This window comes from Patella vulgata, chromosome 5 (genome assembly GCF_932274485.2).
Source record: "Patella vulgata chromosome 5, xgPatVulg1.2, whole genome shotgun sequence".
Taxonomy (NCBI): domain Eukaryota; kingdom Metazoa; phylum Mollusca; class Gastropoda; family Patellidae; genus Patella; species Patella vulgata.
In genome coordinates, this window is record NC_065883.2 from 13754592 (window position 1) to 13769782 (window position 15191).

At 36.1% G+C, this 15191-nt stretch overlaps 1 protein-coding gene and 1 non-coding gene across 2 annotated transcripts in view; both read left to right on the top strand.

The window, feature by feature from the left end:
- Positions 1-14589, top strand: part of LOC130013009 (codanin-1-like) — a 58434-nt gene extending 43845 nt beyond the window's left edge. The window contains exons 15-27 of the mRNA XM_056101342.1: positions 923-1004; positions 1240-1329; positions 1851-1905; positions 2403-2524; positions 3448-3648; positions 4235-4317; positions 5755-5900; positions 6312-6526; positions 7035-7136; positions 7695-7758; positions 9095-9240; positions 13111-13218; positions 14360-14589. Coding sequence (XP_055957317.1) covers positions 923-1004; positions 1240-1329; positions 1851-1905; positions 2403-2524; positions 3448-3648; positions 4235-4317; positions 5755-5900; positions 6312-6526; positions 7035-7136; positions 7695-7758; positions 9095-9240; positions 13111-13218; positions 14360-14533 — 1588 coding nt within the window. The 3' untranslated portion in view covers positions 14534-14589. The remainder of the gene's footprint in view (positions 1-922; positions 1005-1239; positions 1330-1850; positions 1906-2402; positions 2525-3447; positions 3649-4234; positions 4318-5754; positions 5901-6311; positions 6527-7034; positions 7137-7694; positions 7759-9094; positions 9241-13110; positions 13219-14359) is intronic.
- LOC126822816 (U5 spliceosomal RNA) lies at positions 411-527 on the top strand. Its single transcript, XR_007681028.1, has one exon. It is a non-coding gene; the product is annotated as a U5 spliceosomal RNA (small nuclear RNA).
- Positions 14590-15191: the final 602 nt, after the last annotated feature.

The window sequence follows — 15191 nt, forward strand, 5'->3', positions numbered from 1 at the left end:
GCTAGAAGGAATGTTTCTGTATTGTTTGCTGTGTCTGTGTTTTATTGTGCAGTTAATCCAATATTGTTTGATATAGAAGACTTTTCAATCATTAGTTACTAGGTTATTTGAAGGATTAAATGGACCAGATAGTGGGTTGAAAAGCAAATCCCTTTCAGAAAAGGGAAATAACTCCAATTTTCTTACGGCTATTAATTTTTCTGCTTTCAATCAAATTTTTATTATGGTAATTTATTTTGGAATAAAACATGTATACCAAAATATGACCAATATAATATTTAATCATAAAACTTGATATTGAATTTGTTTATTTTTAATCCCTAATTGTACTAGTTAAGAAATTGGATGTGGTATCCCATTTTGTTTGTACAAGTCTAAACAGCCTACACACAATCACAGCCCTTGTAGGATTACTCTGGTTTCTCCTCATATATCGAGTAAATCTTTCGCCTTTTACTAAAGATTTCCGTGGGGAGGAACAATTTAATGAGTCTATAGACAATTTTTTCAACCCTACTTAGTAGGGTAAATAATTAAAATTAAAAGAGATGTTCATGGTTGCTTTTGCAGTAAAGGGCATTAGGGACCCAAACCTACACAATCACTCAGGTCCTATGTGCAGAACAGTCGGAATTTGATTTATAACAGTTGGCCGTAGCGTCGCTGTGAGGGCAAAAGTTACCTCAGCAGAACCGTAGGACATTAAAGCCTATTTCATTTCATATTCAAGGCCCATTGTTTGAAGATTACCTAACATAATATTGAACTTAAAGAAGACGGATCAAAAGAAATGAAATGGGGTTTTTACGTCCTACTGTACTGCTCCTAGAAGAAACAAAACAAGGACGGTACAAACAATAAAAAAATGACCCAACACAGAAAAATTAAATGTATATTTTTTAAATTAACAATTGTTTTGCAGGTTATCGTGGAAGAAGGTTGGAGGAAGTAATTATGAATTTGGATATATGTTATTGGTGGCCATGTTAGGATGGTTGTTTGAGGTTTGTTACAAATGTATCTATCTTTTTATGCATGTAATATTTATTACTTGAAGACCTGGGGTTCTGCTTTGTTTGTTGTAACTTGGACTAAGTAAAATATTTTAAAAGGGGTCTCTCTGTTCCACAATTCAGTATCATAATATTACTTTATACAATTCAGTATCATAATATTACTTTATGAAAGTATTGTTTATAAAAGAAACGAGAAATATAAAATTTGTATTTTTGTTTCTAGAGTCCTGTCATGCCTCAAGGTATATTTTTGATGGAATTATCAAATGATATAACCCAATATAAAACTGCAGAATCCACTTTGATGCCTCTTGTAAGTATAGACACAGTGTAAAACAAGATGTTCAGGGGACGGTTGTTCAAAACTCAGCTATTTTAAATGCTTGTGGACGCCCTGGAGAAAGAATCCTGTTGATTTTCAACAATTTCCGACAATTACTACCTGGATATTAAATGGCTTGTATACTAGACGTTCGTATATGGCAGAACTAGCAGCTAAATGAATTCTATTGATTGCTGATAATTACTTAATGAGTTGTTACTTGTAATCAGATTTTAGTGTGTTGTATATGTTTTCATTATTGACAAAAGAAAAAATATGCTTTAACCCTTGTTGATTGCCTGGACGACTTAGTATGCTTTATTGTAAGACTATTGTTTATCGTGTGTAGTGTGAAAGCCTATATTAGTTTGGAATATTGTGCCTTTAATGATTCCCTTTAAAACAATAAAATAATCCGCACTGATTGATTAGATTTTAATCATAATATCCTCAAAACTTCTCTGTATACATTTTTATTAACGATATTAATTTGTTATTTTCTTTTTTTGTAGGATAATTTAGAATTGGTGAATCGAGAACTTTTATATACAGTCTGTCCATATATAGGTATTGTAATCTTTTACAGGGAATGTTTTATATCAGCATCACCTGTTGTCCATTCCAATTCTTTACTGAATAAAATAGTGTTATATCATTTTTGAATTCACAGAGAGATGAAGAAGAGATGGAAAAATTAGCAATTTATCTGAAAGTTATCTTATGTAATAATTAGAAATTAACGAATAAATGAGGGCGGGGGATGGAGTGTTGGGTGGCCGAATGGTTAACAAGTGCACATTGCATCATAAGGTCTGTCATTTAGTCAAGTGGTGTGGTTTCGATTCCCTGCTTGTATATGTGACAAGGAATGGGGTCACTGTCCAAACTTGTGGATTTTCTCTAGTTCCTTCGGTTTCCTCCCACCGCTAAAGACACCTAAGCACAAGCGAATTATTGAAATAAAATTGAACCATATGTCAGTCCTGAAATGACCTTTATGTTAAGTGGATGTTACCTCATTTCTCTTTTTCTCTTAAAGAATAATATATGTTTGATTTATCTAGGTGAAATGAGAACATTATTAGTCGAGTTTGCTGTAGGGGCTAGTAGTCGACCTACAATACGTAAAATAACACCTGTAGCAGCTGATGATTTACCTGAACCTGATACATCTACAAACATACAGGTACAATATTACTGTACACTTTTCATTTATCATTATAAAAGGCATGCTCTATAGATCACAAGGTCTGTCATTGAGTCTTCGTGTGATGTGACGAGGAATAAGGTCGCCTGCCCAAACTTGTGACTTTTCTTTTGAGTCTTTCTCCCTCTGCTGAAGTCCCCACGTGCAAGCAGATTATTGAAATAAACCTGTACCATGATAGTCCCTTTATAACCTAGTTAAGTGTCAAGTGGATTTTAAACTCTTTATTCTAATCATTATAAAAGATGTGTTGAGTTAAAAAAAAAAAAGAAAAAAACATACACATGCTCTAGTCACACCAATTTGATATTTAATTTTTCACCATCTGCTGCTCTTTGTTTGTTATTTGACAAAGATTGAAAATAGAAAAGACAACTTGGAGTGGTATCTTTGCTATTCAGATTGTGGGTTTGAATTCAATCTAAATGATAATACAACAAGTTTTTGATCAGTCTAATTTTTCATGGCAAATCCATGCATGCTAAAATGTAGTCGCATGGAGTATACAGGCCACAATGCTATGGAATACAATTACTGCTTATTATTGAGCGACGTTTTCCATAGAATTGTGACATGTTACTCCAGTTCAATTACTAAATGACATTGAAACAATTTAGTCTCCTGGAGTATTTAAAGAAAACAAAACCAAAATATAGATAATCACCTAGATTAAAAGAGGCCCATTCAAAAATTGTTGTGAAGATGGCGATGACTTTTGACCAGATCCTGTTTATGTCTTCTGCAGAGGATTCTGAATGTTGACAAAGTTTCAGTTCATCATATCTTGATATCTCCTTTCAGACTTTTCAATTTTACATTATTGTAGTTTGCAAGTGATTTCCCCATGCCTCAAATCACCATTGAACAAAAAAAAATTCATCTCATTTTTTTTTTTTTTTCAGACCCAACTTGAAGAAAACTTTTTTCACAATCACCCGTCATCATTAAAGAGAACGGTTGAGTTTGTATCTGAAAGAACAGCTTCGAATTTTATCAAACATTTTCGAGCTACGGATCTTCCTGTTTCTATCGAGGAATCTAAGTCAAGGCTGAATAAACTCTTGATCTTATCTAGTGGAACGTCTCCAGCTACTAAATTAAAAGTGAGAAGTTATTGAAATAATTTCTTTGTTGGGCTAATCCTATTACTTGATTTTATTCCGCCATCTTGTTTTTCTCTAGGATTATTAGCCAACGCCTGAACAATAGTTGACACCTTCTTTTGTTTTGATCATTAAGATTTATTCTCTAAAGAAGGCTGTTAAGTCTTAACTTTTAAATTTAAAAAGGAAAATAATTATTGGACTTCTAGTGTTTGTTCATTTCGAATCTGTATCACGGAATAGGTCTATGAGCGACATCACATCATACGGCCTTGATATCACATGCATAGTTTTCATCAGACGTACAAATGTAGTAGCACAAACTAATATTTTTTATTCAGATATACTTCTAACACATTTATTTTATTTTTTTCTTTCTTAATAAATTTCAAATTGTTTTAGAATAAAATTTGCAGATGAAAGTCAATATTGACAGCTAATTAACTCGCCGCGATGTCATCCCTTTCAGTCATTGTAACAGTCAAGCAGATATTCACTGGTGATCAGTTGGGTTCATTTCATCTGTTACACTGGCATCTCAGTAATGTTTTATTAAGATACCAATGTTTTATTGTAAATATTTTAGGATAGATCACAGATAGAATATAAGAAATTAGCCCAGACTATTTGTGAAGAAATTAGAAAGAAAGTTTCAGATTCAAAGAGAGAGTAAGTATATTTTGATAAAACCATTAGAAACTAATTGACTACTACACTTACTCTTAGATTCTTCTTCTTTTTCTTTAGTTTCTTTCCTTTCTCAATGCAACATACTGCTTTCCCTATAGATTTAAATCAATTAAAAAATGCTATTTTGCTATCTCATACACAGAATTTTCTAGAGACAAATGTTGTATTCAGGGCCCTAGCATATTTTTCTGTCTGGCAACGTATTTATGTAAAGGAGGAAGTTAGTGCTGGCACAATATATCGTTGAGTCGATGTATCACGATTCATGTTCTCACAATTTGCGTATTGAATTGCCAGAGGCTAAATCGATGTATCATAATTTTATTTAATTTTTGTTGCTTTAGAAAGTAACACGTCAATCTTAATTATCTCTGTCACACAAACAGTTTTATTTCTTTGACAGCTACATGACTAAAATATTAATTATTTATTTATCCTGTGGTTTTCTTGGTTAGTAATCGTAACGTAGCACCTGAATCGCAGTACGTATAGTATCATGACATGATCATGCGAGTGAATTTTGACAATGGCGACCAGATATTTATAAATGCTAGGTTTCTGGCGAGTGAACATATATCTTGAAGTCCCCAATTAACACTATAGCTATCTGAACTTTTCTCCGTAAAGATAACGTAATCGGCAATGATCCCGGTCAACTGTCACTCTTGTTTCTTTCCTGGTTTGAAATTGGGTCAATCTCATTGTCTTTTGTGAGGAAATTCTCATTGCGCATGCGCTGTATTTATCGGAAGTTTACGAGACAGCTAACAGCATGGCTAGCAGACGAATCAAACCTATATCGTCTTACTTTACTAGTAAAGTAACTTCGTCTCGCAGTGAGTCTCAGTTGGGGAAAAATGATGATAGTCATGCTACTGACGCTACACCACCCAAACAAGCAAAATTACAAGCTTCGCTGTCTTCGTCTCGCAGTGAGTCCCAGTCGGAAAAAAATGTTTAAAACATCTTTTATTATTATTATAGGACGACAAGTTGAAGAGTTATGTATGTTCACAATATAATTTAGCTATATCATACGACAAATTATTCTAATCTTCAGACTTGGCAACTGAAAATTTTGTTTGGCTAGTGGTTTTGAAAATTTACTTATGTTTGCACAAGTAAGTTCAAAATGCTGTGTAGAGCCTTGCACTAGAGGAAGTATGCTAAGGAAATACACAATTGAACGTTTCAGAATTGAATTCTCTTAGTCCTCCTAAAGGTGTCAGTCGAGTTGAGTCATCACAAGAATTTCGTCTGACAAGGCACGCACCAACTGAAAACAATACTGTCGCGACTAAATCTGTTTTCGGGACTGGTAGAACTGTGACAGAACTAAATTGATTGTAATTCTGTTAATTTTAAACATTTCTGGACAATCAAGCGTCGTCTATAGTATCCCTATTTTGATTATAGATATTGTTTGAATCGTGTCAAGGCAGCTCTACAGTTACTTCTACCTGATGAACAGACTCCGGCTGTTGTTACCATGGCAGCTAATATATCTTGTAGAATGACAGAAGAACGAATTAAACATTGGATGAATAATCACATTACAACAAGTAAGAATCATAGACCACATTCTGCAGTCCTTACATTCTGCGATGATCATTTGATCCTCTGTCAATCATTGGCCTATCTTTGTAATTTATGTATGTAAAATTGGCAGTCTGGAGGTCCCTGGTTTGATACAGATGTGGGCCAAAAATCTTCCCTGAGATGTTCCAGTGTGGCTTCCCCTTGTCAGGGATACATGAGGGAAGGGCTTGGCAAGGAACAGTGTCAAGTCATTTGGATGGGACGAAAAAAACAGTCACGTGCAGGTAAAAGAACCCTTAGCAGTTGAAATTCGATGGATAGTATGGCATGTGTCAGTCTTCATTAGCCCAGTTGGTGCAGAAAAGTAGGATGTTAAACCTCATTTCATTTCATTTATATCCCTACAACACAGAATAAAAGTGTATTATTTTCAGGTATGTATTTGAAAGAAGTAAATGCGGAAGCTGATCGATTATACAAAAAAGAACTATTAAATAAATCACCTAACAAACAGGCATCGCAGAATGAAGATGGCAGCACAGTATTGGTTCCAACACCAGGAGTGGTACTGTCATCACCTAGCTCTACCATTGTCTCTGAACATAGAGAAGACATCATGCCATTATCAGAATTATTGGTACATTTTATGGTAAATATTTCTTTTTATCAACCCCTCCCGCTAAATAAGGTTGACATTTGTCCTTATGTACCGAGTTTGTTTTCAGTTTCGGCTTTTCTAATTGGTGTCAAATTTATGTTATAGCCATCACATTAATGGTGTTGAGACTTGGTACTCACAATGCTATTTACTATGGAGGGAATCTATCGAAATTAGTGATGAAAAATGTAGAGTAATACGTGAAGGCCTTGATAAGATGTACACAGTTAAAGTGAGATGAAGCCTTCTATTGAAGATGATGCAAGTCATGGCCCCTGGTCGCCTTACCATAGCTGCGAAAATTTTATGTCCCCTTTTTTATAGAACTAATTTTGAAACCCATTTAATACTGGGCACTTGGCGGCAGCCCAGTCAGCCCCCTCTTAATCTGGCCCTTTAATATTGGGCCTATGGCTGCAGCTCAGTCATCCCCCTCTTAATCCGGCCCTGATTGTTATTCCATGATGGCCGGGGATCATATTGTTTTTGTGTGTTATAGGGTATAGATAGAGAGTTAACAGTACATGGTAATTGTAATATAGATAGTACCAGATTATTGATGTTATTAAATACAGCTCATCTTATTGTATTATATAAAGAGGTACGTTCGATAGTTTATTATACAATTTAAGATATTACATTAAAGCCCATTATTAATTGCCAGAATAAAAGTCAGGGTTTTATACCAGTGGTCCCCAACATTTTTGCGCTTGAAAACCCTTTGAAACATTTTTTAAATCTTTGATAAACCCCCACATCTTCATTTGTCCCTTTCTGACCAAAAAACGTGATACATTAACCCACATAAAGATGATTGCAATTCATCTGATATCAGCTACTGAAATTCATTGTCCAGATACCAACAATTACATTGAGCACCCTTTTGACTTTTCAGATCCCCATATTTGTTTCATGTCACATTTATTCTTAAAAACATATTGGTCCATTGATTCGAATTAGGTTAGATCTCTGTTAGCTATGTGCATTGTGCCCTCCTAATGTACAACATGCTAGAATTGCATAAGCTCAAATAAATTTTGTAGTGTACCATTGTAAACAGTGTTAGTCAATTATGCAAACAATTGACATTATTGTATTGCATATTTGTGAACTGCCATAATAAGCCCGGGGTAGTCATAATTTATTTGTTGTTTTTCAGGACACCCTTCCCCAGTCAATTAAATCATTAGCTCAAATTGTTTTAGATTTGTGTCTAACTGTAGGTGAGTGTTTCTTAACAATATAACAATAATATTAATCCTCTCTTTATATTACCATAATACTGAAACAGAAGTTTCTATTGTGCTTTTTCAAGTTTTCTCTATTGAGCTTTAAATGCATAAAAGGAGAGGGGGGGAGGATGGCCGAATAGTTAGGATGTACGCGCTGTATCGTAAGGCCTGTCATTGAGTCAACTGGTGTGGTTTCGAATCCCCGGTTGTATGTGACAAGGAGTAGGGTCGCATGTCCAACCTCGGGGTTTTTCTCTGGGTCCTCCGGTTTCCTCCCACTGCTAAAGACCCCTACGCGCAAGCGAATTATTGAAATAAAATTAAACTGTATGTTAGTCCCGAAATGACCTAGTTTGTGTTAAGTGGACGTTAAACCCCATCTCTCTCTCTCTCTCTCTCTCTCTCTCTCTCTCTCTCTCTCTCTCTCTCGCATAGGTCAATGGTTCTAATGTTGTGTTATAGATTTCTCAAACTGTTCTTGTCTCTCTGTCTGTTGAACAGATATTATGTATGATGGCTTTCTGTTAGAGATGAAAGATGCAAATGAAATGAAAACAATTTGAATTGATATTTACCAGAATTGACCTCATTTAACAAAATTGATTCTGGGTATAATTTACTCTGCTCAGAGAGAAATGTGTTTAAATAACTTAGATGTGAAGAGGCAGGAAAATGACACAGCCATTAGCAAGATAGACAACATGGTTGCATGTCAGAATACCAGACTGGGTGTCAAATCCTTGAATGACATTTCATCCATACACTGATAGATGGTTGGTTGTTGAGGCCTTAGATCGTAAGGTCTGCCATGAGTTATGGTTTCGATTTGTCGCTTATATGTGACAAGGGGAAGGCTTGCCTTTCCAACCTTGTGAGTTTGCTCCAAATCTTCTGGATTTCGTCCACTGCGAAAGTGAATTATTGAGAAAAATTTGAACCATATGTTAGTCCCAAAATGACCTAATTTGTGTTGAATGGATGTTAAACCCTATTTCTCTCTCTCGGTCTCCTTAAGGCCTGTTATTTATTCAAGTCATGAGTTTTTGATTTCAGGTTTGTACTTGTCAAGGATTACAATTGCCTGACTAACCGTATGGTTTACTCGGCTCTGTAAAACCTATATATGTGTGTTTTTATAAAAAATAAAAATTACCATATTTTAGTCCGAAAATGACTTTGCTCCGCATTCGTCCATTCTCCCATTTCTCTATTTATTTGTAATTTGGTTGTCAAGGTTTGTTTGTGACATTGGCTTATTATATTCTATGTTAAATCTGCATATTAAAGTTGTGTGTTATATTGTCTTCCTCCTATCTGTATATTACAGTTTGTTGTAAGCCAGATTTATTTACCAGTGATTATATTGATGTATGTAAATTATTGTGGACAACAGATTTAAAACATCAAACTATATTCTCTACAGTATCTTCTATAAGATGGCATTATATGTTATACAATAGTTCAAATAAACAGGTTGGTATTTATCTTTTACACACACCCAGGGGATCACGGTGGCTAAGTGGGTAAAACGCTGGCTCGCTAGCCTGGAGGTTGGGTATTCGATCCCTGCATTGGCCGAGAAAGTGCATCCAGATTTTCCGGTGTGGTTCTCCCTTGTCAGTGATGCAGGATGGAGGGCCTGATAAGGACAGCTGTCTAGTCGTTTGGATGGGACGAAAAACTGAGGTCCTGTGTACACATTGGCGGGCACGTAAAAGATCCCTTGACATTTGAAATTCGATATAAGAGTAGGCTGTAGTGCCGATCTCAGACACAGTCAATAGCCATGATATCCATATCACGTGATCTACACATCACAGGTCATGACATTGACGTCAATGGGTCATGAGGTCAACATTGTAAACAATAGGTTTATCTTAAGCATTGTGTCCGTTGCACCCATAAAGACTATATAATTCGTACAGTCCCAACATGTTCTCTCTTCGATTGATTTTTCACAAAAATAACATCTACAACTCATAGAATTGACGTTGTCTTCAATGACAGCGTCTGCGAGGGTTGTTCATAGAGGCCGCCATATTGCACTATTTTGTGCGTCGGTCAGGTCTATTTCAGATAAACACAATCAATTCTGTTGATGTTTTTAGCGTTGGGATTGACTAATAGTTAATGTGTTTCAGTTCTAAAACAAATATTTTAAACTTTAACGCAAGTTTAGAAAATAGCCAAATTCTGGCTGGGATTATTGAGCAAAATGGCCATTCACTGTATACGTGCGAAAAAAAAGCTAGCCACCAATTAATTTTTGTATGTTAGTTACCTATGGTCGCTGTCCGGGCAAAATTTCACTCATAGCACACTGTATGGCGTATGCCTGTCTTCATTAGCCCAGTTCGAAGCAGAACAGTAGGACGTTAAACCCCATTTCATTTTACACACATCCAACTTATATCTTCAACTATTGATGTTTTAAGGTGGTTATTCCCTGTATCAAACTTCTGTGTGGCTATTTCCCATATTAACCTCCATTAATCACATGCACAAAGAAAGCAGTGATTGATATTGTTTAAAGATACATTATGGGAGATTTGATAAAAGAGTTGACAGTTCTCACTATAATAGTTACAAACTAGATAATGTAAAGGCAATTTGCTGAAAATTTCAGTCAAATTGATCCACTCTGAACCAAAATTTTAGCGATTGAATTTTCAGCCTAGTCTCGATCATCAATACTAAAGTCGATACGATAAAAAACATAGTCTCGATTATCCATTTCATGATTAAATCATGAAACAGCAACCCAGAACCTAATCCAGTAAACATCGCAGGCTAGCAATGACATTGAGATTTGATTATGGTCTGGATAAGTTAATTAATGTCTAATTAATAATTTAGATAACATTTCAGGCCTAAAGAAAGACTCGCAATAGGCAGATTTAGCCCTTGCATAATGTATGTTTAAGAATTACTCACAAGCGATGATCTCTATAAGTTTGTGTCGATGCGTTAGTGAGATAACAACCTATTTCCATAGTTGTTATTCGAAATAAAATCACAGTGTTTACAAAAAAATAATATCTCGTAAATGCTATTTTTATGAATTACGATTACCTCTTAAATACTTTTGAAATGTTGATGATCTAACCCTAAAACCCTAACCCTAGATCATTGAAGCTACCTAACCTTGAACCTAAGTTACCTCTTCCATATTGTAATTATTTAAAAGACAAGTGCCTAAATATATACTATTCAAAAAAAGTAGGGGATATTTGATTTTTAAGTGTTATTAAAGTCACCTAATGAAACTGACGAAGAAACAAATGACAAAATGAAATGAAGTTCACATTCATCGATTTATTCCAAATGATCGTTAGACTAAGTAAGGCACAGACTGACCATTATAAGGGTAAAATGATACCCGGGGTCAAACAGCAAAGTTACCATAGCATCACAACCAAGTCAGTAACGGGTAAATCCTCCTCTGTTTGCCAAACAAGCATTGATCCGACGTGGCATACTCCTAATGAGACGTCTAAGGTCATTTTAGTCCAGATTGTCCCATTCCTGTTGTAACGCAGCAGCAAGTTCTTGGACATTGGCAGGACGTTGTTGACGTTGACGTAACCTCTGTCCAAGCATGTCCCAGACATGCCCGATGGGGGAGAGGTCGGGACTCAGTGCTGGCCAAGGTAATGTGGTGATGTTCTGTTGTTGGAGGTAACCTGTAACGATCCTGGCCCTGTGACATCTTGCGTTGTCATCCTGGAAGATGAAACGGCGGCCATGACGTCGTGCGAACGGCACAACATGGACTGCCAAGATGTTGTCCCGGTAGTACTGGCCTGTAACACGCCCTGCAACAACATGTAAAGCCGTTCTTCCAGCAACAGTGATGCCTCCCCACACCATAAGAGAACCACCCCCAAATCGATCATGTCTGATGACGTTAACGTCTTGGAAGCGCTCGTTTCGACGACGCCACACCCTCCTACGTCTGTCCAAAAAATCAACAGTGAACCTTGACTCATCTGAAAACATCACATTGCTCCAGCGTCGATTATCCCAGTGTTGACGATCCCTACACCAACGACGTCTTGCCTGAATGTGATGATCTCTCAAACAAGGGATCACGCGAGGACGTCGGGCGCGAAGGTGACCCCTATGCAGTCGATTCCGAATCGTCTGGCCACTCACTCTCACACCAGTGTCTGTTTGAAGACGAGCGCTGATCTGATTTGCTGTGATGACACGATTTCTCAAGGCCAAGGTACGGATAAATCGATCCTGGGCTTGAGTTGTCGCCCTTGGTCGACCTGAGCGTGGTCTGTCCTGTACAGATTGTGTATCACGGTATCTGGACCATAGCCTGCTTATGACAGACTGAGAAACATTCATCGTCCGCGCCACAACCGCCTGTGTTGTGCCGATCTGTAGCATGCCAAGGGCACGTAACCTTTCATTTTGGGTAAGCCGACGCATATCAAAATTTGTTTTCTGGTCACTAAAACAATTAAACTGATGTTTCCACCCTGGAATTCAATGCCACAATGACTGTAACATTCAAAGTCAGAGTCGTGCAAATCTTGGGTTGGACCCCCATGATGATCCCAAGCATCACCTGCATTCCATGCGGTAGCTATTGGTGCGTTTGGGCGTCACATGTAACTGGAAATGTTTCTTCTGTTAGGTTCTATAGTGACTTTTTTCGTAGTCATTTGCATATTTTAGTATTATGCCCCCAAAATCAAATATCCCCTACTTTTTTTTAATAGTATATAACCACCAATTAGAAAATTAAATTCAAACTATTGAGTGAATTTATTGTCGATTTTGTTGTTGGTCGAGGAACTTCCTTGGGGTTTTCTAGGATGGTTTTCTAGTTGTTTGGATAGGATATAAAACAAAGGTCTCTTTTAGTTGTAAATTGAAATAAGAGAGGCCCAGTGGGTGCAAACCGAGCTCCTGATTTGAACTATCAGTCGTTTGTCCATAAGGCTTCAACAAGAAAACTTAATCAGTTTACATTACCTGCTTAAAGATGCATGCTGGGATTTCAAAGTACAAGGAAGCGAATAGAAAATTAAATGTCACATATTTTTTGAAAATTAAATGTCACATATCAATTTTTGAAAATTAAATGTCACATTTCAATTTTTGAAAATTAAATGTCACATATCTATTTTTGAAAATAGAATGTTACATATCAATTTTTGAAAATTAAATGTCAAACTCCCTTTAAGAAGAATAATTCTAGTTGATGTACATTATAAGAATCCTAAAATCAGATTGATAAGTTACTTACAGGTTCTGAAGTTTGATGAATAATATCCAGTTAAAGAAAAATATCTATTGTCTTATGATTCTTGTTATTAATCTTTTCAGATTTCCAGGAAGAAATATATTTTATTTATCATTATGTTATTAGAAGACGAATTGATATCTCCACAAGTATATGAAAATGGTTGTTTAAAAGTGCTGAAAAGTTCATCTGTAAGTCTTTAATCCATTGAGGGGGGGGAGGGGGTGTATAGTGGTTTAACGCATGCACGTGAAATCATAAGGTCTGTCATTGAGTCAAGTGACGTGGTTTCGATAGTCTGTCCAGCCTCGTGGGTTTTCTCTGGGTCCTTCGGTTTACTCCCACTGCTAAAAGACCCTTATGTGCAAGCGAATTATTGAATAAAATTGAACCATGTTAGTCCTGAAATGACCTAGTTTGTGTTGAGTGCATGTTAAACCCCATTTCTCTCTCTTAGGATAATCCATTTGTTTTAAGTTAAATATTCATGTGCTCATGAGTACAAAAACTCGAACTTAAAGTCACTGACATATAAGGTGTTGTTGAAAGAGTAAGCATACCTGCCTCGTGCAAGACACTTGTCACATGTTTCTATAAACCCAAAAGTTCACTTTGAACCAGGAACCAAGCATGATATTATTGCTGCCATCTTGGAATCATGATGTCATATAAAATATCAAAGTCATCGATCCACAATTGTCCAAGGAACAAGCATGCCATATTTTTCGTACTTGAATCGGCAGAGGGCTGTAGACTTTTTTCCAAAAACGTCGCCCCTTTAAAGATACATTCCCGGGTACAAACTGGGTGATTTGATAATATATTTGGACTAAAAACATATTCAAACTAATTAATTTATCATAATTTTGCTTCAATTCCTTCTCAAAGTGTTGCAATTGTCGGGGAATACCCTGGCTATAAAAAATCGATCAAAAGAGGTCATGTTTGTGTCACATGACTTACCTCTTCTGGTACCTAGCAACGCAAGCGAAGTCGAAGGAGAATTCATTACATACATAAGACAATGTTGTCTTTAATCGCTGACTATTTATTACAAATATCGAAGCCTAATTAAATTTTCGAATTATCCACTGCCCGCGATTTTTATCTCAGAAAGTGTTGTACGTCTAATTCTTCATAAAGTTTATCAAAATGTACATCAAGCGCTCAATCTCCGCGTGCAACCTTCGACGTCACGCGTGCAGACACTCCTAATTGTCGGCCTGTCGATTTGGGAAACCCTTACATTTTTGTCCTTAAACTTCTACAAGTTTGTCTCCTCCACAGATTTTACACGGCAATATAATGATTGTTTTAATTTATATATTTCAGATATATCATGACTATATAGAGGAAAATCTCTGTGATATTGTGCATTATTTTAAATCAAGTTCTGAGAAGAAATTAAATGTTGACTTTACCGAGACATTAGAATGGATAAAATTAAATAACAGTGATAAACTTTGTGTGAATAATAAACTCTCGAATCTGATCATTGAAAGCTGATACAGCGACAGTGTAATTGTAAAATAGATCTAATATGTGGCCAGTAAATTTATATTATTAAATTCAGAACCAGTTGTTGTCTTTCTTCCATGGCAACTAAAAGATATATAAACTGATGATTATTTACAATGATGCATCGAAATTGATTCTCTATTATACCAAAATGAGACCCTGTTATGCTTTGGACCATGGCTTTCCCTTCAATATTTTACCAAGCAGTCAGTTATTGAAGTATTTGTTTACCTCAGATTCACAACTGGGGCAATGAAGACGGGTATTTCCTTTACATTATGCTGGCTATAAGGGAAATTTTGCCCGAACAACAGCCTGGAGATAAGGCACATGTCACAGACAAATTATCGAACATTTATATTATAATATGTAGGTTGTGTGATGATTTGCATCTGACAAAATCTGTGACAGGTGCCTTATATCCAGTCTTGCCTAACAATGAGGCTGACCTTAAAAATATCTTTGTTTCACCAAACCCGACCCACAATCGAGGAGAAGGGTCGGTAGGTCAATTTTTTTTTCAGATTTTTTTTTTAAAGTTAGAGAAATCAATACAGAAAACTTATTAGCTGTATACTACAGATTCATTAATTTTGTTTAATGAATTTGGGGTCTGACGTAAAAAGTAACGAACTGAAAGTTTTTT